At 40.8% G+C, this 23,627-nt stretch overlaps 1 protein-coding gene across 18 annotated transcripts in view; it reads left to right on the forward strand.

Annotated features, from left to right (window-relative positions):
* The window catches only part of RAD51B (RAD51 paralog B), a 682,929-nt gene that overhangs the window by 91,253 nt on the left and 568,049 nt on the right, over window positions 1-23,627 (forward strand). For 14 of the 18 annotated variants that reach the window (XR_010600611.1, XR_010600612.1, XM_065592927.1 and 11 more), the window contains exons 3-5: window positions 170-283; window positions 4,225-4,341; window positions 18,117-18,253. Coding sequence is in view for 16 of the 18 variants with exons in the window: in XM_065592927.1 (XP_065448999.1) it covers window positions 170-283; window positions 4,225-4,341; window positions 18,117-18,253 (368 nt within the window). In the remaining 2 variants the exon portion in view is untranslated. Of the gene's footprint in view, window positions 1-137; window positions 284-4,224; window positions 4,342-15,641; window positions 15,733-18,116; window positions 18,254-23,627 lie in introns of those variants that run through there. The other 4 variants (XM_065592932.1, XM_024109217.3, XM_042849338.2 and 1 more) reach the window with 3 other exon arrangements.

Consider the following 23,627-nt stretch of genomic DNA (forward strand, 5'->3'; position numbering starts at 1 on the left):
ATGTGAGGCAAAATTAATGCCTTGTATAATTCTATTGTCTTGAGTGGAATTGCACCATGGGGGAATTTGGAATATGAACTGATTGTTTATAAATATATTAAATGAATGTAATCTCTTTTCCCCCCTTCAATCCCCAGATTGAACTCTGTTCCTTTTAATCATCTTTCAGGACTTTCTGTGTCTTTCACTCTTGGAGTTAATGAAAGTGACCGGGCAAAGTTATTGGAATGTACAGAAACTTCTTTGCAAAGTCAGCTTAGCTTGTGCTCCCAAAATGCAGACTGTAAGTATCCTTGTGGTGATCCTGTTATGAAATCTGACTACAGTCACTTTTCTTTTTACCTATCAAGGTATAGTATAGTATAGGTTTGTTGCAAATAAAATGAGATGGCGTGCCATCCAAGATGTAAACAGTGGAATTCCATTATAAGGATCAAGTCAGGCTATGCCTGTGTTCATTGCTAAATTCAGATCCAAAAGACAATGAATTTCTCAGTTCAGATGTGTATAAAAAGAAAATCTCTTTCTTGTCAGAATACAGTGAGTTCAGCTATGCGTTTTAGTGCTTAAGCAGGTTGCTCAGGTTATTACAATAGGATATAAGTAGCACTCCTATAAGTGACATATGTATGCTGAGAGCCACTCAAGAAGATGAGAAATTCTTTCCTACCTCTGAGAATATCAAAGAAATTGCTTCCAATCTGAGCCTTACAACTGAAAGTGCCATTGATTAGTGTAGGTGAAGGGTAGGAACATCAGTGCCCATAGAAACTGTTTTTTAGAAAGTAATGTTAGTGCCAAAGAGCAGAGTGATCATTAAAGCTATATTCTGCTCATTTTGGAGAATTTCGTATTCTCTCATTCTAGGCAAATGGGAATGTGGAGTGGCATGAAAGTGATGCATCTAGTGTTAGAGTTGGTGGGAGTGGAGGGAGGGAGACAGGAGGTGTGGACTACACTGCTGTTGACTGGATTCTTGTGGCTACTCTAAGAGAATAAGTCTGAATTAGACTGTTGTTGTCCTCCCAACCATAAAGAAAAGATGCTAATGATAGTAGCCTGCTTGTGGCAGGAGGGGGAGATGGGGCAGAGAAAACTGGGTGTCAAGACAGTGCAGGTCCAGGTAACGTTCACTGCAGTTTAAGAGTTGGCCAAGGAGCTCTCCAGATAATCAATGTGAATTTTTAATAAATCTTGGGTAATAAATCTTGGGCAACTGGGGAAGTTCCAGAGGACTGGAAGAAATCCAATGTTGTGCCAAGCAACAGAGGGTCCTGTGGCACCTTTAAGACTAACAGAAGTATTGGGAGCATAAGCTTTCGTGGGTAAGAACCTCACTTCTTCAGATGCAAGTAAAGAAGTGAGGTTCTTACCCACGAAAGCTTATGCTTCCAATACTTCTGCTAGTCTTAAAGGTGCCACAGGACCTTCTGTTGCTTTTTACAGATTCAGACTAACACGGCTACCCCTCTGAATGTTGTGCCAGTATTCAAAAGTTAAATGGGCTGACCTGGCTGGCCTGACCTTGATCCTAGGAAAAAATAATGCAGTGGCTGATATTGGACTCTATCAGCAAAGGAAGGAAATATAATTAATGCCAATCTGCATGTATTCTTGAAAAACAGGTCTTGTCAAATGAAAATGAAATAGTTGTTTATCAACCACACTTGCAACCTTGTGAAAGGTAACTACTAATATAATGAACTTGGTGTCACATAAAATTCAGATTAAAAAAATAGCATTATGCAAAATCAACATAGCACATATTAAATGGATTAAAACTGGCTGATAAATCTCAATGGATAACTGTTAACTAGGAATCATCAAGTGGTGAGGGTCTTTCTAGTGGGGTCCCATAGGGACTGGTTCTCAGACCATCCTTATTGAGTATTTTTATCAACAAGTCTGGGGTGTATTTTGTCAAACAGTGGTTCTGCAAAGGATTTGGTGTCATGGTGGATAAGCAACTGAACAGGAACTCAGTGTGATGCTGTGGCTAGCGTTATTCTTAAATGAAAAAACAAATATTGAGTGTGGGTAAGAAGGTGATAGTGGTCTCAACATTGTTCCATACCAGGGGTGGGCAAACTTTTTGGCCCAAGGGCCACATCTGGGTATGGAAACTGTATGGCGGGCCATGAATGCTCATGAAATTGGGGGTTGGGGTGCAGGATGGGGTGAGGGCTCTGGCTGGGGGTGTGGGCTCTGGGGTGGGACTGAGGGTTTCGGAGGGTTGGAGGGGGATCAGGACTGGGGCAGTGGGTTGGGGCATGGGAGGGGATCAGGGGTGCAGGCTCCAGGGGGTGCTTACCTCAAGCAGCTCCCAGAAGCAGCAGCATGTCCTCCCTCTGCCTCCTATGCGGAGGCACGGCCAGGCAGCTCTATGCACTGCCCTGTCTGCAGGCGCCGCCCCTGTAGTTCCCATTGGCTGTGGTTCCCGGCCAATGGAAGCTGCGGGGGCGGTGCTTTGGGGCAAGAGCAGCAGGCGGAGCCCCCTGATTGCCCCTATACGTAGGAGAAGGAGGGGGGACATGCTGCTGCTTCCAGGAGCCGCGCGGAGTGGGGCAAGCCCCTGACCCCACTCCCTGCCTGGAGTGCGAGAGCGGGGCAAGTCCCGGACCCCGCTCCCCAATGGGAGCTTGAGGCCGGATTAAAACGTCTGGAGGGCCGGATGCGGCCCCTGGGCTGTAGTTTGCCTGCCCCTGTTCTATACAGATGTACTACTAGAGTTCTGTGTCCAAAGATATTGAAAAATTGGAGAGGATTTAGAAAAGAGTAACAAAAATGGTTTGAGGTCTGGAAAATTCCACTCAGAATGGGAAATTTAAGGAGCTGAATCTATTGAGTTCATCAAAGGAAAGTTAAGAGGTGATTTTATTGTGGCCAAGAAGCACCTATAAAGAGAGAAGATATCTGATATTAGAAAACTCTAATTGAGCTTGCAAAAGCATAACAAGATCCAGTGGCTGGAGTTTAAGTCAGAAAAATTCAAAGGGTAAATAAGATGGAAAATTTTTAACATTGAACAGACTAAGGGATGTGGTAAATTCTTTTCACTTGGAGTTTTTAAATCAAGACCGAATGTCTTTCTAAAAGATATGTTAGCAAAACCACAATTTCTTAGATTCAGTACAGGAATTATTGGATGAAATTCTATGGCCTATGTTATGCAGGAAGTCAGATTAGATTATCATAATGATCCCTTTTTACATTAAAATCTATATGAGGCAGATCCACAGCTAGTGTAAAATGTCATAGTTTAAAAAAAAGACTAATTTTGTACTTATGATAAAATGTGTTCAAATCCCTTATCACTCCGTGCATTCCTTTTTCCAGTTAATCTGAACCCAAATCTATCAGGATATCGCTGGAGCCAGTTTTGCTTTGTGGTGTTTTGTGCCCTGAAAAGATCAAAAGAGATGTTTTTCATATACTTTGTACAGTTCCACTCTCTAGCACCTTTTGGCTGAGGATCTCCAAATTCTTTTCAAATATTAACTGGTTAAGCCTGCTGCCCAGTATTTGGGGAAATCGAGGCATAAAAAAGGGTGAGTGACTGGCCTCATATCTTAAGTCAGCTGGAAGGAGAACCCAAATTTCCTGACTACCAGTCTGGTGCTGTACTCACTAGATCAGGCTCACAAAACCCAAAAGCTATGCTAGGCTTTGGTATTGACCCAGACTTGTTCAAACAGTTTACAAATCTTAATGAACCTTTCAATGAACTTGAATGGTTTTGAGATGCCAAGTTCAAAATCAGCCAAATTCTTGGTTTTGGGTTTCACTGTGAATGTTTTGCACAGTTCTGCTGACCACAGAGTTAGTATTTCCTTGTTCATAAGTAGTAGTTAGGCAGATCAAAAGCAGCACGTGTTGGCCAGGGGGAAAAAAACCTTCACTTTTGAAAAGTTATTGTAAAGTGATTTTTATAATTTGACATTGTGATGTGGGAGAAAAGGTCAAAGCTAGACTGCAAAAACCTCAGTGTATACAATAAACTTCTTTAAATCTACTTAGTGGTGTCTGCATTTAAGTGTGGTGGAGGCTCAGGTGGAGAAAGAACACAGGGAAGGATGAGAATATAGTTTAGGATTTGTACAGTAAACTTGTAGGCCAGGTATTAAATAATGCTAGATTGTTGGAGAGCAAATGTCAGAAATTTCTCTTGCCCTCTGAAAAAGTGGTTTTTTTTTTTTTTTTTTTGGTTAATTTTTGCTGTTATAGGCTTATGAGATGAAAATGAAAAGGGCTATCAATCCATCCTCAGCCTTCTTCTCCACTACCCTAGATGGTTTGGATAAAGCCCTGCATGGTGGAGTGGCCTGTGGATCCCTCACAGAGGTAAAATTAATATTTACAGTTTTTACTGCAGTAGCGCCTAAAGGCCACAACCTTTAGTGGGGGGTCCATTTGGGCACTATCTAAATGTATAATAAATGACAGTTCTTGACCCAAAGAGTTTTCAGTCTAAAACGTGTACGTGGGACTCTTCTCCACTCGTACAGTATGTTAAATCTATTTTGCTTCCACTTTTAAAGGTAGGTAGGACAAAAAGATTTAAGAGATATTTGCGATTATCTTTTCTGCTTAAATGGCTGTTTGAAAATTTCCTAATGATCATAAATGATCATCACTTCACATTTTTTAATATGAATGCACCACTGACTGACACTTTCCAGTGAGGAAAGTTAATTTTTGTAAGCAGTTAGTCAAATGTAATTTTGTAACATGATAGAATAGGACCATAGCACTGTCTATTGGTTAGAGCACAAGACTGGAAATCATGATTTTATTCCTAATCTGACATTGACTTGCCATGTGACCTTGGCAAGTCACTCGTTCTCTGCCTACCTTAGTTTGCCTATCTAAGTTACTAAAGATATAATGGACCATTACAACAAACAGAAGTGTAAGAATGCAGGGATGAAAAATATTTTTACAAGAAGGATCATGTGTAGCTAAGGCTGTAAAAAAATTGTATAACTTTATTATTTGAAAAATATATGTGATAGTGTAATTAAAGACTGCATTGTAATGTGTATACACAACAGGACAGAATTAAAGTTGCATGTAAATCCTTAACTTTGTCACTTTCTGACTTTTAAGTTTAACTTTAAAGTTTTCTTAACATAGTTTTTTGCATGGCATTTCCTGTCTGTGTTTTAAAATAGAACGTCATTATCCAGTACTTAGAAACTATGCTGTCTTGCAAAAAGTTGCCAATAATTGATATAAATTCTATAATTTGAAATTTGCAGTGTTGTTGTAGTAATGTATAATGACAGAATTTGGCAATATAAGGTGCACTCAAATTCCTCCCTTAAACTTTTTGTACCTTTTGAATCATTCAGGGGCTGAGGTAAGCACTTCTAGTGACTTTGTTCTCTGAAAACATCCACTCAATGTGCAGCGGCAGTCAAAAAAGCGAACAGAATGCTGGGAATAATTAAGAAAGGGATAGATAACAGGACTGAAAATATCATGTTGCCTTTATATAAATCCATGGTACACCCACATCTTGAATACTGCGTGCAGATGTGGTCGCCCCACAAAAAAGATGTATTGGAATTGGAAAAGGTTCAGAAATGGGCAACAAAAACGGCTTCTGTATGAGGAGAGATTAATAAGATTGGGACTTTTCAGCTTGGAAAAGAGACAGCTAAGGGGAGATATGATTGAGGTAAAATCATGACGGGTGTAGAGAAAGTAGATAAGGAAGTGTTGTTTACTACTTCTCATAACACAAGAACTAGGGGTCACCAAATGAAATTAATAGGCAGCAGATTTAAAACAAATAAAAGGAAGTATTTCTTCACACAACACACAGTCAACCTGTGGAACTCCTTGCCAAAGGATGTTGTGAAGGCCAAGACCATAATAGGGTTCAGAAAAGAACTAGCTAAATTCATGGAGGATAGGTCCATCAATGGCTGTTAGCCAGGACGGGTGGGAATGGTGTCCCTAGCCTCTGTTTGCCAGAAGCTGGGAATGAGTGACAGGGGATGGATCACTTGATGATCACCTGTTCTGTTCATTCCCTCTGGGGCACCTGGCACTGGCCACTGTCAGAAGACAGGATACTGGGCTAGATGGACCTTTGGTCTGACCCAGTAGGGCCATTCTTGCGTTCTTGCCTCAACCCATAAATATCTTCAATAGACAGATTACAAGTTGCTCAAGATCCATCTACCTTCTTATGCTGTGCTCATCACTGAAGTATCCAAATGCCTGCTCTCCTCAACCCCTGCACACCTCACAAAATGTGTAGGAGCCCTCCTTCAACCCTTGCATTTTTTTAAGCTGCAGAGATGCTAATGGAGGCCTCCTAAGCACTTTAAATTGCATAGGAACCCACAATATATTTGACTAGATTTGATGCACTTGAAGTAAGTTAAAAACCCTACTACTTGGTATGTAATTTTCAAATGCTCAGAGCTCAGTCAAGTCCAAACCAATTTTCTCTGGATCACTGACAGTCACCTCCACTCAGTAAGGACCATTTCCATGTCAAATTTCAACTTTAAACTCAGACATTGTGGTTGTAGAGCTGTACAAATAAGAAGACTGCAAAAATTCTTTTATCACAGGGGAAAGTATATTTTTCCACTCTTCATAATTCAACATGACTGAACTGTTTTTGCTCAAACTTAAGAAGAAATCACCTTTGAAGCATGAAAGTAATGAGTAAAAACAGGCTGGAATGAAAACAGTATTGCAACTTAAACTATAGTGGTTTCTGCTTCAGTAAATGCTTATATAACAGGGTTGGGGCTATGACCCAAGAGACATGAAAGAGACCTGTTTTCTTTCTGCTCCAGGTGTAGAAGGATGTACAGTTTATCTCCAAAGAGCTGCTTAAGAGGGTATCTTGTGAATTTATTTTGTCCCTCAATGAATTAATGAAGGTTTTTTCCGATGTGGGTTTTGATACCTGTGTTGATAGCTGGCCATAAGGGGGTCATGTTGCACAATCCAGGCTGAAAGTGATCAGCACTGTGGCTTAGCCTGCATTAGGGGAAAAGGGCAATGTTTCATGGCTGGCTAAAGATGAAACAGTTGCTCTTTGGGCAGATAGGACCAGCACAGTCTCAGATAGGATCTTGAGACTATGCAGATGCCCTCAATAGAGGATGAGCACTTAATTCCTGAAAATACTTCTCTCTGTCTAGCAGTAACCGTAGTTGCTCACCTGGGTTAAATTAATGCTTTTCATACAGATTTTAGTTTCTTCCAGACACTGGGACAGTTGGTGAATACAACACTATAAATGTTTGAGAAGGAGATTGCAGAGCTACCTTTTATCAGATTATTGATGACACTGGAGCCACTGGTATCTCCCAATCTCCATTGTGAATGAGAGGTGACAGGAGTGAGCTATGAAGGACTGTATAAGTGAGCACTCAGGGATAAGGAAAAAATACCTGTCGTGGTTCTGGGATCTGTCTAAGAGGAATGAGCAAAAACAGTTTAATGTGACTCTGTACACCACGTTGAGTTCCTGTAGGTGAGTTAGCAGTACCTCATGATCAGTATAAAAGGCTGCTGATAGATTTAATAGCATTATCTTGGATGCTTGTCTTTTGCCCTCAGCCATAAAGTGACTGTCATTCCAATACATTCTCCTTGCCAGACCTTCACCTGAATGAGGGCTTTTAGATATTGGCAGAGGTTAGGTTTTGCTGGAATTGGCTAGCTACTATCTTTGACCTTGCTCAAGAAAGAGATTAAAGACAAGTGATGGCTACTGAGTCAATGGGAGTGTTGCCTGAGTTAAGAGACTAAGTTATGAATTTTACGTCACAGAGTTATAGAATTTAGGACCAGAAGTCATTGATATTCATTTTTGGCCTTTATCTAAATGTACAAAGTGCTGCTGCTATAGGAAATGATGGGTCCATTTTGTGCCAAAGGCATAAGTTTTCTAAGGTGGGCTCGGAGAATGCTCTTCTGGACATGAATACAGATGTACAGTTTTGGAAAATTTAAATGTTTTGTAGATCTTTAGGGCCACTTTCCAGTTGTGTTAATTATCACAATGCCTAATGCCCTAATACAGGTACTTACAGTACATTAAATCTATGCATTATATTACTGACTAAATGACGTACTGAAGTACATGTCTGCAAAAGAGACACCTATTGGCTGAGTCTGGATTTGCACTTGGAATCTGCTTTACAGTAGTAAGCTGGCCTTGGCTGCATTGTTGCTCCAGGGTAATTATATTACGTTGTCAGTACTGCCACTCCTAAACTTTAAAAAAAATCACAAGTCAGGCCCCAGAAAATCATGAAATTTATGAAAGAAAATATGGGGTCCTTTTTATTTGCCTTCTGGGTTTTGAATCTTTAGGGAGAACTTGGGTCACTTTTTCAGGCTTTTCTTCACAAGCATAGTAAAACCTTACTTAAAAAAAAAACCACTCCCCAAAACAGTAAAAGCTGAAATTTTCACTGAATCACTTGACTGCAAGACCTGGGACTTTAAGAAAAACGCCAGATATCACGAGACTTTCAACAAAATCTCAAGAGTTGGCAAGACTGCAACTCTTCATTTAGTGCCAATATAGGTGTTCATCTAAGTCTATCCGCATTCTATTGCTGCTGCTTCATTCTGGAGGTGTATCTTACAAAGAGTTCAGGTTCCGGTGTACAGTACTCTGTCTTAAGTCAAGTGATCCTGCAACCTGTAATCTCTCTGATCTGAGCCTCCTCTATCCCTGTGAGCCACATACTTGAACTTCTTGGGCCACGGCACAGTTGACCTGAATGTTGTACTTGAGATACTTTTGCTTTTAGACAGTTGGTTCAAGCTTGGGAGAAGTCCTCACAAAGCATGTTTCTTGGAGCATGTGCTTCCCAGTTGGTGTGGCTAAAGATTTTGCTGTTTTCTCTTCCCATTCCTCTTATGCTATGCAACAGCAATGGTGGTTTGAAATTTGGAATTTGAATACATGAATCATGAGAGGATTTCAGTGGTATCTTCTACAGCCAAATCTTGTCCTTGCTTTTTGAGTGCCAGAGGCAAATGACTTACACTGTTCTGGCTCTGACCCTTTTCTCCAAATCACTGGTGGGGTTTAGGTTAGAAATTAAATCATAACTGACATTTAGTGGTCAAATATCAGAACTTTTGACCAAATTGTTTTGAGAAAAAATTTGTTCATGGCTCTTTGAATGTTTAATCCCCTGGGTAACGCTGAAGGAGAATTAACTACTTAAGACCTCACCTCCCCCTTCCCCCCTTCCCCCCTCCCCCCCCCCAAAAAAAAAACCAACAACCCCTCTCCCCCCAAACCCCTGTTCAGATGTGCCTGGGAAAATAACATATAATGTACTGAAAAAGAAAAGTGTATTTTTTTAAAAGTACAGACACATTAAACACTGTTGTAGTTCTGAAATCTCTATTATCAGGGCAGACTCTTGATTTCAAAACCAAACTTAAAAAAAGACAAAGGCCATCATGAGCATCTAGTTTGACCTCCTGCACATCGCAGGCCACAGAACCTCACCCACCCACTCCTGTAATAGACCCACAACCTCTGGCTGAGTTACTGAAGTCCTCAAATCATGATTTAAAGATTTCAAGTTACAGAGAATCCACCATTTAAACTAGTTTAAACGTGCAAGTGATCTGTGCCCCATGCTGCAGAGGAAGGTGAAAAACCCCCAAGATCTCTGCCAATATGACCCTGGAGGAAAAATTCCTTCCTGACAGCAAATATGGCAGTCGTTGGATCCTGATCATGTGGGCAAGATCCACCAGCCAGAGACTCAGGAAATAATTCTCTGTTGTAGCTCAGAGCCCTCCCCGTGTAGTTTCTCAACACTAAGGCTGCAATTTGGTCATGGAGGTTGTGGAAGTCACAGAATCCATTACTTCCACAGACCTCCGTGACTTCAACCCGCCGCGGCTGGAAGCTGCAGGCTATCCCCACATCCCCTGGTGATCGGGAGTTTCGGGGTACCCCTGCCGCCTGGAGTGGTAGGGGTCTGCCACAGCTCCCCAGTCCCCACGGGTGCGGAGGGAATACCCCAGAGCTCCCCAGTTCCTGCAGGTGCTGGGGACCCCCGGCAGCTCCCCAGCCACTGTGGGCAATGGGGGTGGGAGGAATCCCCCAGAAGCTCCCCAGCCACCATGGGAGGTGTGGGGGAGAATCCCCCGTGCAGCTCCCCTCCTGCCATGGGTGGCAAGAGACCCCCGCAGCTCCCCTGCCTTGGGGGGAATCCCCCAGAGCTCCCTGGGTGGCGTGGGATCCCCCGCAGCTCCCCAGCCACCACAGATGGGGGTCCCTCCCAGCCACTGCAGGGCATGGTGCTGGACCCTCCTCCCTCCCCCTTTTTGTCATGGACATTTTTAGTAAAAATCAGGGACACGTCACAGCTTCTGTGAATTTTTGTTAATTGCCCGTGACCTGTCCGTGACTTTTACTAAAAATGTCCATGATAAAATCGTAGCCTTACTCATCACCAGTCATTGGAGATACTTGCTGCTAGCAGTCACAGATTGGCTACATGCCATTTTAGGCAGTCTAATCATCCCACCCCTTCATAAACTTACCAAGCTCAGTCTTGAAGCCAATTAGGTTTTTTGCCCCCTCTGCTCCACCTTGGAAGGCTGTTCCATAACTTTACTCCTCTGATGGTTAGAAACCTTTGTCTAATTTCAAGCCTAAACTTGTTGATGGCCAGTTTATATCTATTTGTTCTTGTGTCCACATTGGTGCTTAATTTAGCTCCTCTCCGTCCCTGGTATTTATCCCTCTGATATATTTATAGAGAGAATCATATCTCCCCTCAGTCTTCTTTTGGTTAGGCTAAACAAACCAAACTCGTTGAGCCTTCTCTCATAAGGTAGGTTTTTCCAGTCCTTGGATAATCTTAAAAGCCCTTCTCTGTACCTTTTCCAGTTTCAATTCATCTTTCTTAAATGTAGGAGACCAGAATTGCACACAGTATTCCAGATGAAGTCTCACCAGTGCCTTGTATAATGGTACTAACACTTCCCTATTTCTCCTAGAAATACCTCGCCTGATGCATCCTAGGACTTCATTAGCCTTTTTCATTTCTACATCACATCGGTCATGCTGTGATCAACCAATACACTCTGGTCTTTCTCCTCTTCTCTCTCTTTCAACTGATAAGTCCCCAATTTATAGCAAAAATTCTTGTTAGTCCCTAAGTGCATGACCTTGCACTTTGCACTATTAAATTTCGTCCCATTTCTATTACTCTAGTTTTTTAGCAAACTGTCAGTGTGGAATGGTTTTGAATTATTTTACATCCCACTTAAATACCTATTAAGTGAATGTGGTACTGGCAAAAAGTGAAAGATTGCCATCCTTGGGGAGAGAAGGCGGTTGTTTATCCACAGAACAGATACATCATAAGAAATAGCACTACAAGCTTCTTCACATTGCTCTAACAGACTTCAGCCTTGACCTGGAAGGACCAGCTTTAGGGATGAGGGGAATTCAGTCTTCACAGCCCATTCAGTCATTAGCATCTTTACTTCAGCTGCCGTTGTGGTGATGCTGATTGTGATTCGGAAAATGGCATACTAGGAACTGGACTGAGATCTGCCAATTCATTTTACAGAGGCCTCCAAACATCTATAAAATGGCAATAATTTGTACTCAGTACTTATCTGGGCTGGATTCAACCAGGGAAGTTAGTGTACCCTCATATCAAATCCCTCAAGCTGTCCAGTTGCAATTTGAACCCTGTATAAATCCTTTAGATCGTTATAATTTCCCTGTTTATTTTCCTTTAGAATGTTGTTTTAGATCATTGTTTTTCAGACCTGTCTGTAGATATCCAGACTTTCTCTCCTGGATTGGCTACCTGAGTAACTAAAGAAATAAATGATGTCAATTCTCATGCATCTTCCAGGAAAGGCTCAAACTGCAAACACTTTCATGAGCTCCTTTCCTTGTCTCCTGTCCACAGAGTTATCCAAACACAGTAACTTAACAGGGGAATGAGGTTCCTCTTCCCATCCCCATTCAGTCAGAAACTTCTGGCAGGGTTATTTGACTTTCTCTGTCTGGAAGAGGTGCATTGGCCCTGCCATAATGTAAACAGTTTTTCACTTAAAAAAAAAAAAAAAGTGGCAGCCCTGGCCAATATGATAATTGGCAATTTAGACACATACTGACAAGGGGCTACTAATCCCATCGATATATGGATGACTCTTATCCCTCATTCACTGAACATAGAGCCTGCTCCTAAACTAGTAATGGTCAGTGTGTGTCCCTCAAGTCAAGGCTTAAAGTGGGTAAATTACCCTGGCTTGCAGACTCAGTTAAATCAGCATTTAAATCATCAAGCAGAAAGCCTTGATTTAAATCAATTTTAGTTAATTTTTCCTTTTGTACTTCAGTTATTTTCTAAAGAAAGATGCATTCTCATTGGTTAATATAACCATTATAACCTGTTGATTTACAACTACATAGAACTGCTAGACTATATTTGTTAAATCTTTTTGCTATGTAGGAGCGTACACTATAACTATATACATTTATTTAAGCAATTATATAGTTTAATATTTTCAGATTCTTATTAATTGTATAATTTAGTATGTTAGAAAATGGTGAATGATGGATGGAGTCATAAAATACGTAATTTGAGAAATGAGCCAATCAGAGCTCAAGTAGGGAGAAGCTATGAAATAGGAGTACGAGACTACTCAGGTGGGGATGATCCTGATGAGATAGATGATGGCATCTCCTGGATGATTTTGCCAATCTCTTGCACCCAGTAGCACAATCCACAGGATCAAGCCCTTAAAGCACACAACATATTGTGCCATATTTACAAAGCTTGACCTCAAAAGTTTGATGTTTTTCCCTTGATTCTTTCTCTTGTATAGAAAAGCAGCCTTTACCTAAAGTTTTTGATAGAAGCTCATGGATCGAGCATATTTATTTTTTATTTAAATGTGTTAAGAGATTATACTAAGTTTAGGCTTTCACATATTTTGTATTAAATGGGAATTTCATTACATTTTTTAAAAACATTAATTTTTTAAAAAGAAAAATGTATTACGATTTAAATAACAATAAAAAAATCCAATTAAAATAAAATAAATCTGATTTTTAAAAAAACATCAATTTTTACCCACCCTGATCCCAAGGTATTTTTCTGCAAGTTTCTTGTTTTTTCTAAGTCATGACGCTGCTTAAAATGGGGCTGGTAGTGTATTTAGGGACCCTGTGGTTTTTGCATTGATAATAGAATTTGTGTGCATTTCTGGATGATTATAAAAATACTTTTGGTGTATCTGGTTGGGTTTTTTCTGAATGTTGAAGTCTTGGTTTTGGTAGTTGTGGTATTTGCCAAATGGGAAGTCATGTTAGGCATTTTATTTCAAACCAATTACAATTATCCAACAGTAAGACCCAGCATTTCTTTATGATCTCTTTAAGGTCTGCTGCAGGCATAGGACAGCCTACTGCCAAGTTATCTTCAATATGAAGATCATGCTCCCTGAGACTAGAGGTCCCAGCATATAATGCTGCCTCTTCATCCCGGTGGTCTTTCACTCAGATCAAATTGTAGCATTGTATCCTGGAACCTGCATGCTGGAATCATTTTATGCAAACTATATGCATTCTTCAGGCTCCTGGCTGATTCATGGTAAATAGACCATCATTTGAACTTAGTTTCTAACGTATAACAGGCTGGTGAGGCTGTTTGAATGGTGTATGCATTGAAATGCTACTGATCTGGGAGCTTTATCAGAAAATTAATGATTGTTCGGTTATTTCACTTACCAAAGGTAATTGAAGCAGATAGTTCACCTCCCAATGACTTCATAAATATCTCCAATTCAAAAGGTTAATCATGAATATTTGGAGGATTTTCTTGCCATGCTGTATTAGGAGAATAACATCACCAGACAGACATTTAAATTGTTTTATTTAACTAAAACAACGTTATATATTCTGGATTTTTTTCTTTAACAGCAAGCATATAATATTTTAACAAAACAAACATATGAATTTTTGAATTTAGTTAAACATTCAAGTTTTTTAAAATCAGGTTTGTTTTTGTTAAAATTGTTTTTAAATAATTAAAAAAAATTTCATTTAACTAAATTGACAGTCAGCCAGGTCAACAGGAGAAACTTAAATTATTGCCTTCTGCAGCTAATCAGTCGTCTTCACCTTCATTTTCCTGTTTGTTCATAAGCTGGAAAAGGAAAACAAGCTTTCCTGCTTTTTCAGGTCCCCAACGATTTCTCAGTTTGGAATGAATTATTCCGAAGGAAGAAAATATTCTTTCTACACCGGCAGAAGAAGCTACTGTTGTTAAAAGTCAGATTATCACTTCAACAGTCTCTGAATCCAAGTGCTTAAGTGACTTCCACCAGTCCACTGATGTGACTTACTTTAAAACATCATCAGCAAACATGTATTTCTTGAATGGTTCATCCTTAGCTCTGAAGTTTATTATAGCTGGCATTATGGAGGGATGATTGCTGGATCTCCATGTCATAGCCAACTCTTCTTCAGCAGTTAAGGTTTGACCCTGGTACCGAGTATTGAGAATATTTGCAAGAAAATGAGTTGGAGATAGTGCTTGTCCCATCTGTTTTTTTTTAATGCTTGTAATTTAACTCTGTCATTGCATATTTCTCTTTTTAAGATCTGACTCAGTTCCTTCCAAATTTCAACAGGGTCAACAATAAAACAGCTATTTCCCTGCATTTTGTTCAAGGCTACAGAAATAGGCTTCAGGGTACTCAGCATTTGTTCAACATTTCTCTTAAGCCCAATGTTAAGAACTTTGGCTGTGACAGGGCCATCTATTTTTTTCACGATTTTGTTCACAAACTGTCATTGGATTAGGCCAGTTCTTGATATAGTGCTCAAAACAGTCCACTACTGAGTTCCATCGCACATCTGGTGGGAGAGTTAGCTTGGTTCCTCCCACTTTTTTCAGAGCAGCTGCTGCAAAGTGGTTGTCACGGAAGTATTTTGCAATTTCAACAATGTTAGCCTTTATTTCTGGAACACTGACGTCTTTGGCTAGGAAGTGCATCAAATGAGCACTGCTACCATATGTTATTAGGTTGGGACTCTCTTCACACTCTTCTAAACTTCTTCTCATCTTGGATACATTTGCAGCATTGTCTGTGATTAAGCTGGGTACTAGACATTTTAATTTTTTTTTACAGTTTGTTATAGCTTTTTCTGCTGCTACTTGTGATTATTCTTCTGTGTGCGCATTTCCTGATGTATCAATTGTTTCTGTAAGGAAGACATTCCCTTCTTCTGTTGTCACACAAGCACATACAACAGGATCATTGTAGACATTGCTCCACCCATCAAGACTCACGTTAACAATTTTACCCTTTAGACCTTTTGCACACTGCTCAATTTCTCTTTCATACACTTTATCCAGCAATTTGCCTGCGACATCTGCTCTGTTGGGTGGACTGTATCCTGTCTTAATGACTGAACCATGTTAATGAAGTGTGGGTTCTCAATCATACGGAAAGGAGAGTTTGTTGCATAAACAAACCGGGCAATTTTTTCATTAATTACCTCTTTTTGTAATCTGCTGGTTCTTATCACAAATTTATCTATGTGTAGCTTCTTCTGGATGATGGAGATTTTTTTTCTGTTTGCTACAGGTGATATACTGTGGCTGTGTGACATACATGATGTGACTGAAACACTATCATTGGCAGATAACTCTGAAACTATAGAAAATGATGGTGATCTTGAAGGTGAATAGTCTTCAGACTCCTGTATGTTGAGGAAGGATTCTCCTAAACAAAATAAGTCAATGCAGTTATTTCATTATTGTTACCATACTGCTTATTTAGTATTACTCATTGCATTCACTGACACTCAGTACTAATTTAATGGTGAAATTGTAAAAGGAAGATCTGCCTATTTCAGCTATTCATTTTTTATCACAACTGCATCTAAAATGCTAGTACCATAGAGTAACAACTATATTTTTTTGCTCAAACATGAGAATTCAAGAGTAGTCCAGAAGGAAGACAGGCAGTCCTTAAGAAAGAAGTATGAAATAAAGAAATAAAGAAGTTTACCAACCTGAAGATCCTGCATGTTCACTTCTCATGATGTTTTTTCATTTGGGCAACCAGGCCTTGCATTTCTTTGTTGCACTATTTGCATTTTGCACGCATGCCTGTCTTACCCGCAGGTAGAGGAACTTCATTAAAATATTCCCAAACCGGGTCTCTTTTACGGCCTGCTGCCATTATAGGTTTTCCCTTCTAGTGAGAGAATGGTATGGTAGATCTCAAATCAATGAAGGCTACACTCAGAAAGACCTCAAGACTTCTGGAATATGCTGCTCAAACAGTTCCACTTTTGTTTCTACTGCCTGTCTCTCGCTTCTCACATTTATCTCCAGACTTCTCCTTGTCCAGATCTATTCCAGCCTCAACAATCTTCTATTCATTGAACTTTTTGAAACTTTGCACTTTTAGAGAGAGGTAAGGGATTGACTCAGTGTACACAAATTTGCAGAGGGACAATAGGGTTGAGGTCTGTTATTTCTCACCTCTATATATTATTTTAAAACATTTTTGCTGTTAACAAGCATGTTATCTCTGGAGACACAAATCCACAGTTTGAGAACTGCAAAACTAAGCATCTGTGATGGTATCTTCTAGACTGAGCACTGAGTCCCATTGGCTAGATAGAAAGATTAACCTAAATAATCTATACAGAAATCCCTGGAACTCCAAAAGATTTGGTCCCTAATCCATGAACTATTGGAACTCATTTACAAAACTTTTCTTAAACATTACATGAATATATTGTCTCATACTATAGAATTAGAATTTATAATCCCTATTCCATGATGAGATATCTTTGAGCTGTAAAGTATCTTAATTAAAACTATCTGGTTTTTTCCTCAAAAAGCATTTTATCAAAAAAATTCAATTTAAATAAAAAAAGTCCTTTTTTGATATTTTTTAAATTGATTTTTATCCAAAAAATCAAATTTATTGATTTTAACCTATTATTCATCCCTATTTCTTTAGACCAGGAGCAGGGCCGGCTCCAGGCACTAGCCGAGCAAGCTCGTGCTTGGGGCGGCAGATTCTAAGGGGCGGCTTCCCTCCAATCCTTTTTTTTTTTTTTTTGGTTCGCTGCTCCGGCCGCCATGTAGGGGCTGGCGGCGCGGAGGAGGAGAGCACCCTGCTGGGAGCGGGCTGCGCACTCCGTCTGCCCCAGCCGGTGCCAGGTCTGCAGCAAGCCCGGCAGGGCAGCCCGCGTCCTTCCCTCCCTGTCGACCGGAGTGGCGTGGAGCCCTCCAGGCAGGTTGCGCGGCGAGCGCCCTGCCGAAGGAAGCCCTGGCTGCCCCCCTTCTCTCTCTTCTCCTCCCCCCCCCACTCCTCCCCCTGTTGGTTTTTTTTGCTTGGGGCGGCAAAAAAGCCAGAGCTGGCCCTGACCAGGAGTGTCAAACATATAGCCCTTTGACCAGATACAGGCTGCTTGATGTACATATGTAGTGGCTTCCAAATGTGACCTGAGTGTAACTGATCTAGTGATGTCTATATGAAACAGTGACTCTGGCTGTGAACACCTTGACTCCCTTTATAATCTCACTGGAATGTCAGTTCTAAAGCTCAGTTATGGCACTTCAGTAACAGCAGTAATTATTTTGTTGCTGATTATTTTAACAGATGGAAAGGGGATAGGAATGAAACCCATTGAGGAGAGAACTGGGAGTTGCTGCAGGGAAGGCAATGCAGAGGGAAGAACATAAGAGACTCACAGTGACACAGCAGAGGGAGAGAAATAGAAAAAGGAAGATGGGAAGGAAGTGAAACAAAAGGCAGGAATACCACTGGTCCGAAAGCTTAGTGTATTTTCTTACCGAGTGATACTGAATATGACAATAATGAACAAATGAAAACTGACAAATTTAGTTACCACATAAAGGCTATACCTAATCTTTGTGCAAACTCCTCATTGATATCAGTGGGAACTGTGTTGTAAATTGAAGAGGGGTGCATGGAGTCCTAACTGCTTATTCTGGCCCATGGACCATAATTCAAAATGGAATTAGGCCCTTTCTCCCAATGAGTGTAATACCCCTAGTTTATATGAATACTTTTCTTTTTAGGTAACTGGCCCATCGGGTTGTGGCAAAACTCAGTTTTGTCTTATGATGAGTGTACTGGCTACTCTGCCTATCAGCATGGGAGGACTAGATGGGGCTGTCATATACATTGACACAGAGTCTGCATTTGGTGCTGAAAGGTAAGAAGTATATGTTCTAAAATAATACTTTCAGTTTCTCTAGCGCATTTCATCACACAGCCTTAAAATGTTTTCCAAGTGTAAATTAATTAAGCATCAGAACAGCTCTGTGAGATAGGGAGCTATTTTGCAAATGGGGAAACTAAAGTGCATAGTCTGTGACATTCTGATCTATCCACTGGACATTGCCTCATAATATGTAATAAAGTTTGCAACTAAAAAACTATATGTCCAATTTTTTTTCCTTTTGCATATTAGTTTCTGGAGTTAGCAGGGAAATTTTTGGGAGGCAGAGGTTCACTAAATGAATCTTTTTGAATACAGGAGAGAAATAAAAATGACCTGCTTAGATCTTCTAGATAAGAGGTTTCAGGAATTCGGCCTGTGTGCTGGATGTGCCACCGTTGATGTATTTCATGTGGCCTGACTCTTCAGCATCTGAAGTATGTGTATTTGCAACTCAGATCTCCAGCATCTCAAGCTTTCGTTTAAAAGAAAAAAGGAAAAGGAAAAAGTGTGATCCAGGTACTTCTTGGTACCACAGGGGGTGCATATGGGTTTACAGGGATCTATGGGTCAGATATGTGCACAATTGTTCACCAAAGAGTGGCATGTGCAGTCTCCACTGAGAGCCAATAGCCCACTGGTTGACATAATCATTGTGAAATGTATGTACAGATAATATTTAAGGTGTCTGTATCGATATTAAAATCTGTGTTCTTAGGATCTTGGCATTAAGGCAGGTCACATACCTCAGAAATTTCCTTTCAGTCAGGAGGCAGCAGCGGGGGAGGGTTAGCTCAGTGGTTGGGGAATAGGCCTGCTAAACCCAGGGTTGTGAGCTCAATCATTGAGGGAGCCATTTAGGGATTGGGGGCAAAAAACAACAACTAAAAAACTGTCAGGGACGGTACTTGGTCCTGCTAGTGAAGGCAGGGGTTTGGACTCAATGACCTTTCAAGGTCCCTTCCAGTTCTAGGAGATAGGTATTTTTCCATATATTAATTAATTAACCTATCTCCTTGTCTGGTCATTTCTATGTATTGTATGCATCACAATATAGGCCTATTTGCGTATTGGCAAGAGAGGAGATTGTGAAATCTATAGGAGAGGAAATTTACAAAGGATTGTTAGGGTCTATATCTGGGTACAAGGAAACGCACAGGATCCTTCACCTAGGAGGCAAGCTGACAGCTTGTCTGTCTCATGAAAGGAGGGTCACAACTAATCTGGCTATGAAATGTTGCAAAGATTTGGGGAGAGCAATATTCTGCAAGACAGGAGAGTATCTTGTTAATTAAGTCTAGGTCTAGAATGCATGCTATGACTTTGTTTTATATGTAACTGTTTCCAGTGCTTCTACTTGCTATTACTTGAATCTCTATGCTTTATTAATAAACTTATACTTGATTTCACTAAAAAACAAATCTAAGTGCTGCGTGTTAAGTGGAGCAGTGATCTGAGGCAGAACTGGTAAGATGGGATGTCCTTTTTTTTTTTTTTTTTTTTTTTTTGGAAGCAGCAAATCTGTGAACACTGCAAGTGTCCAGTAGACCAGGGACTGAACACTCCAGGGAGACGCTTGGAGGGCTTGAGGATAGGCGCACACTAATCACTAACCTGTAGAGAGAGAGCAAGGCCTGCAAGGCCTAGAAGGGAGTGCTCATATTGCCAGTGGCTGGTGGAGTAGGGAGCTGACCCATGGCAGGGACAGGTGGTAGCAAAATGCCGCACAACTCTGGGTACTTCCAGGAAGTGTCACAGTAAGGTTTTAGCCCCCATGGTTGTCAGGTTAACCTTGCAGATGTTTGAAATTAGTGCAAACTGATGCAGTGTTATCTTTGAGTCTACAGATGGTCTGAAATAATTGCATTGAGAAGTATGAATTCCACTGCCTCTGTTAATATTAATATCTAACTTGGACGATGATCAGTTGCATATAAGCACTAACTTTCATTGCAGATCATCCTGTCAGGGGGTGGGGAATGGGATGTGAGTGAAGCTCAGTGGGGGCTGCAGTTGCTGCAGTGACGTAAATGCAGAATGAAGAAAGGAAAAATGCGACACACATACACGCACAGATATGGAAGTGGGAAAGAAAGAGAGAGGAGGATGGGGAAGGGAGAGAAACACTGCAGAAATAGCATTGTTTCTAAAGGTGAGAATATTTTTCCACTGACCAATGCTAAACGTGATTTAACAGAGACTAATGTATTTAAAAGTGTTTTTTTTTTTTTTTAACTAGACAGGCCATAATCTACATTTGATCTTTGATCAAACCTCACATTGACATGCATGGGAAATCCACAGAGAGCTGAAGATCGTATGTAGTACTGAGTTTAAATATGTTCCATCATAAAAGTGGAATTCAGTCCTTTCCAAAATTCACTTTAACATACCTGTTCTAGTGCTGTAACATGAGGCAGAGTCTGTAGACCTGGGCTCTGCTGCAGGGTTTTTTTTTTTCCCCAGCATGGACATATCTACTGAGACATAGGCCTTGTCTACACTGCCACTTTACAGCGCTGCAACTTTCTGACTCAGGGGTGTGAAAAAACACCCCCCTGAGCACTGTAAAGTGACAGTGTAGAAAGTGCACCAGCGCTGGGAGCCACTCCCCTCCTGGAGCTCTCTCCCAGTGCCACGACTACACAGCCATGTTAAAGCATTTCTGTGGCAGCGCTTTAACGTTATTAGTGAAGACATATCCTTAGTGCATGGGAGGCTGGGGTGTAAATCTACAGTGCACTGGCTTGTTGCCCACAACTGACCATGATGTAGACGATGTTACTATGCATTAAAAGTTAGTGCACTTTAACCTACTGCTTTCCATAGTGGATTTTGACATACTACTGTTTAAACAAAGTGCACTAGGGAGCTTTTAGTGCATGGTAGAAAGGTCCACTGGCAGGTTTGTGGGCTGTAGATTTACACCCCAGCTTGTGGAGTACTAACTCTCTTGGTGCCCAACCCTTAACTTACTCCTGGGGGAATTCTGTGGGATTGTGTGCCTGCAGAAAAAGCCCCTCCCTCTGCACAATTGCTGTGCTTCCCTGCAGAAAATATCAGGGAAGCAAAGGGAAGCTGCGCAGGGGGGATGACCATGGTTTTTTTGGGGATTGCCTCTCCCAAACAGAGGTGAGGCATGGGGGCATACATGGGGTTACGTGCCACTGTCCCTCCCTCATTTCTGCAAGTGCAGACCTGCCCAGCTGAAGGAGGCTGAGTCTCAGGGATGCTGACTCTGGAGCTGAATGCTGCCTCTTGGGTCCTAGTGCCAGTCATGTTACCCTTCTGTGTGCTGAGAGCCTTCCTGTTTTCTGTGCAATAGTGAGTGCCTGTGGTGGGGCTGAGTAAGGGAGAGTGGGGGGTGAGGGGCTGCGGGGAAGAGGCAGTAGGGAAGAAAGGGCGTGTGGCATAGGGAAGGGGAATGTGGGAGTGAGGGGAGGCAGATGAGGCAGTGGGTGAGGGGGATGAGATGGGGAAGAAAAGGGGATAGGGGAATTGCGAGGGGAAGCGGGAGCCTGGCATGCAGCATCCCCTTGTTAGCAGTTGGGGCTCCCCCGTTAAGCAGGCCCATCGAACCTTCACCCTGATAAACCCTACCACTGGGTACCTAAGCAATGCACTGTTGCAAGTTTCTGCAGCAGTTTGCATCATTTTAAATTATAATGCAATCGTAAATAATAAATCATAATAAAAAGCCATATCAGTGCAGTGGATATTCTGCATCTTCATCAACAAGCTGGCACTAGAACAGGTAGATGAAAACATCTCTGTTAATACAGTAAACTAAAGTTGTTTTCAGTTATGCTCTTATTTTTTGTAGCAGTTCAGTACAAAAGTATCCAGCTAGTGAGTGAGGAATCTGTACTATACTCGTCTAGTGAGTGTATGAAAAGCATTTTCTCAGTTTATTCTTTCTTTAACTATGTTTATGGTTTGTGAAAAACACTGGAAACCAAAAGCCAAAGGCAGTGTGAGGTTTTCCACCCTGTCTGGGTAAAACACCTCAACCCTGAACTTCAGGGAATTACAGTTAAGCTCCTTTCAGTCCTTGGCCTCTCATAATGAATAATAATCCTTAGCTCTTACAGAACTTTGCACCTACACTGTGCTGTGCAAACGTTAACTACATCTCCCTGAAATTTCCAGTAAGGATGTCATTTTAGATTAAGTGTACTGGTGTTTTTTGTGATGTGGACACCTTTCCTGTAGGAGGTGGATTGAAGCCAGCAAATGTTTCATCCAGATCACTCACTGAATGGCTGTCATATGATAACAGTACTCCTTATGAAGAGTGCCCTGTCCAGAGTAAGAAAATAGTGGTGTTTTAGAACTAATGTATATGTCAGCAAATATATTTTAACGTTTGTAGGCATCACTTAACACCTTCTGTTGAAGAGTTGAACACCTTTAAAATGTATTAGGTAACGTGAAGAAAACTATGCCTTTACCCTGCTCTAGACAGGACCTTGGGTTAATAATGAATTGAACAAGACCCCGAAGCTCTGTTCCACTTTGACAAACAGAAGAGAGCAGGGAGGGATGCTCTCTCTTGTGGGGGAGGCCAGTGTCTCAGGTAGTTGAGTGAAATTTCCCCTTTTGACCAATATTCCTTTGGTCTTCCCTGAGTTGAATTTGAGCTGCTTCTCATCCAGGTGTTGATCTCCTGATGGTCTTGTGATATCCTTGTTATGGCATGGTTGCATATGTGAAAAATGAGAGATTCATCCAGGTGTCATTGACATGTTTTTGCAATGAAGCCTGTGTCTTCTCATCAGCTTTCAAACTGTAAATGAGAGTAACTCATGTGCCGAAGGAGGTGAGGCAGGATGGATAAAAATAAAAAGTATTTGTTTGATTTAAATTGGTTATCTTTTATTTACATTGAATTAGATACATTTTAAAAATCTATTTAAAATTAAATTTGAAATTTATGATAATGTTTTAAGGTCTAAATTTACTATAATCTATTAAAACCATATAATTGAAATAAAAAAAATAGTGAAGCAGTACATGTTTGCTGTCCAAGTTGTAAAGAAAGTCAGACCCCTGGCTGGTGAAAATCACTGACTGAAAACCTGGAACCAGAGTTCGTTGAATGCCAAACCAGCTTTTGACAGCGGTAGCTTTTTTTGTAGGTGCAAAGAGAATAATTTCTTCGTGCCTATTTATTCAACTAGATCAGTTGAATGACTAGTTCATTCAAAGTTCAGAAACTGATTTGGAGCTGAAAAAGCAGGAACGCTTGTTCTCCTCATCCAGTCTATGAATTAAAATGAGGTGTGAGAGAATGAGATTTATTGGTTCTAAAATCTTGAAGGACATTGTGACTACAATCAATTCAATTCACTAATTACAGATAACATTA

The sequence above is a fragment of the Chrysemys picta genome, chromosome 4 (genome assembly GCF_011386835.1).
Source record: "Chrysemys picta bellii isolate R12L10 chromosome 4, ASM1138683v2, whole genome shotgun sequence".
NCBI lineage: Eukaryota > Metazoa > Chordata > Testudines > Emydidae > Chrysemys > Chrysemys picta.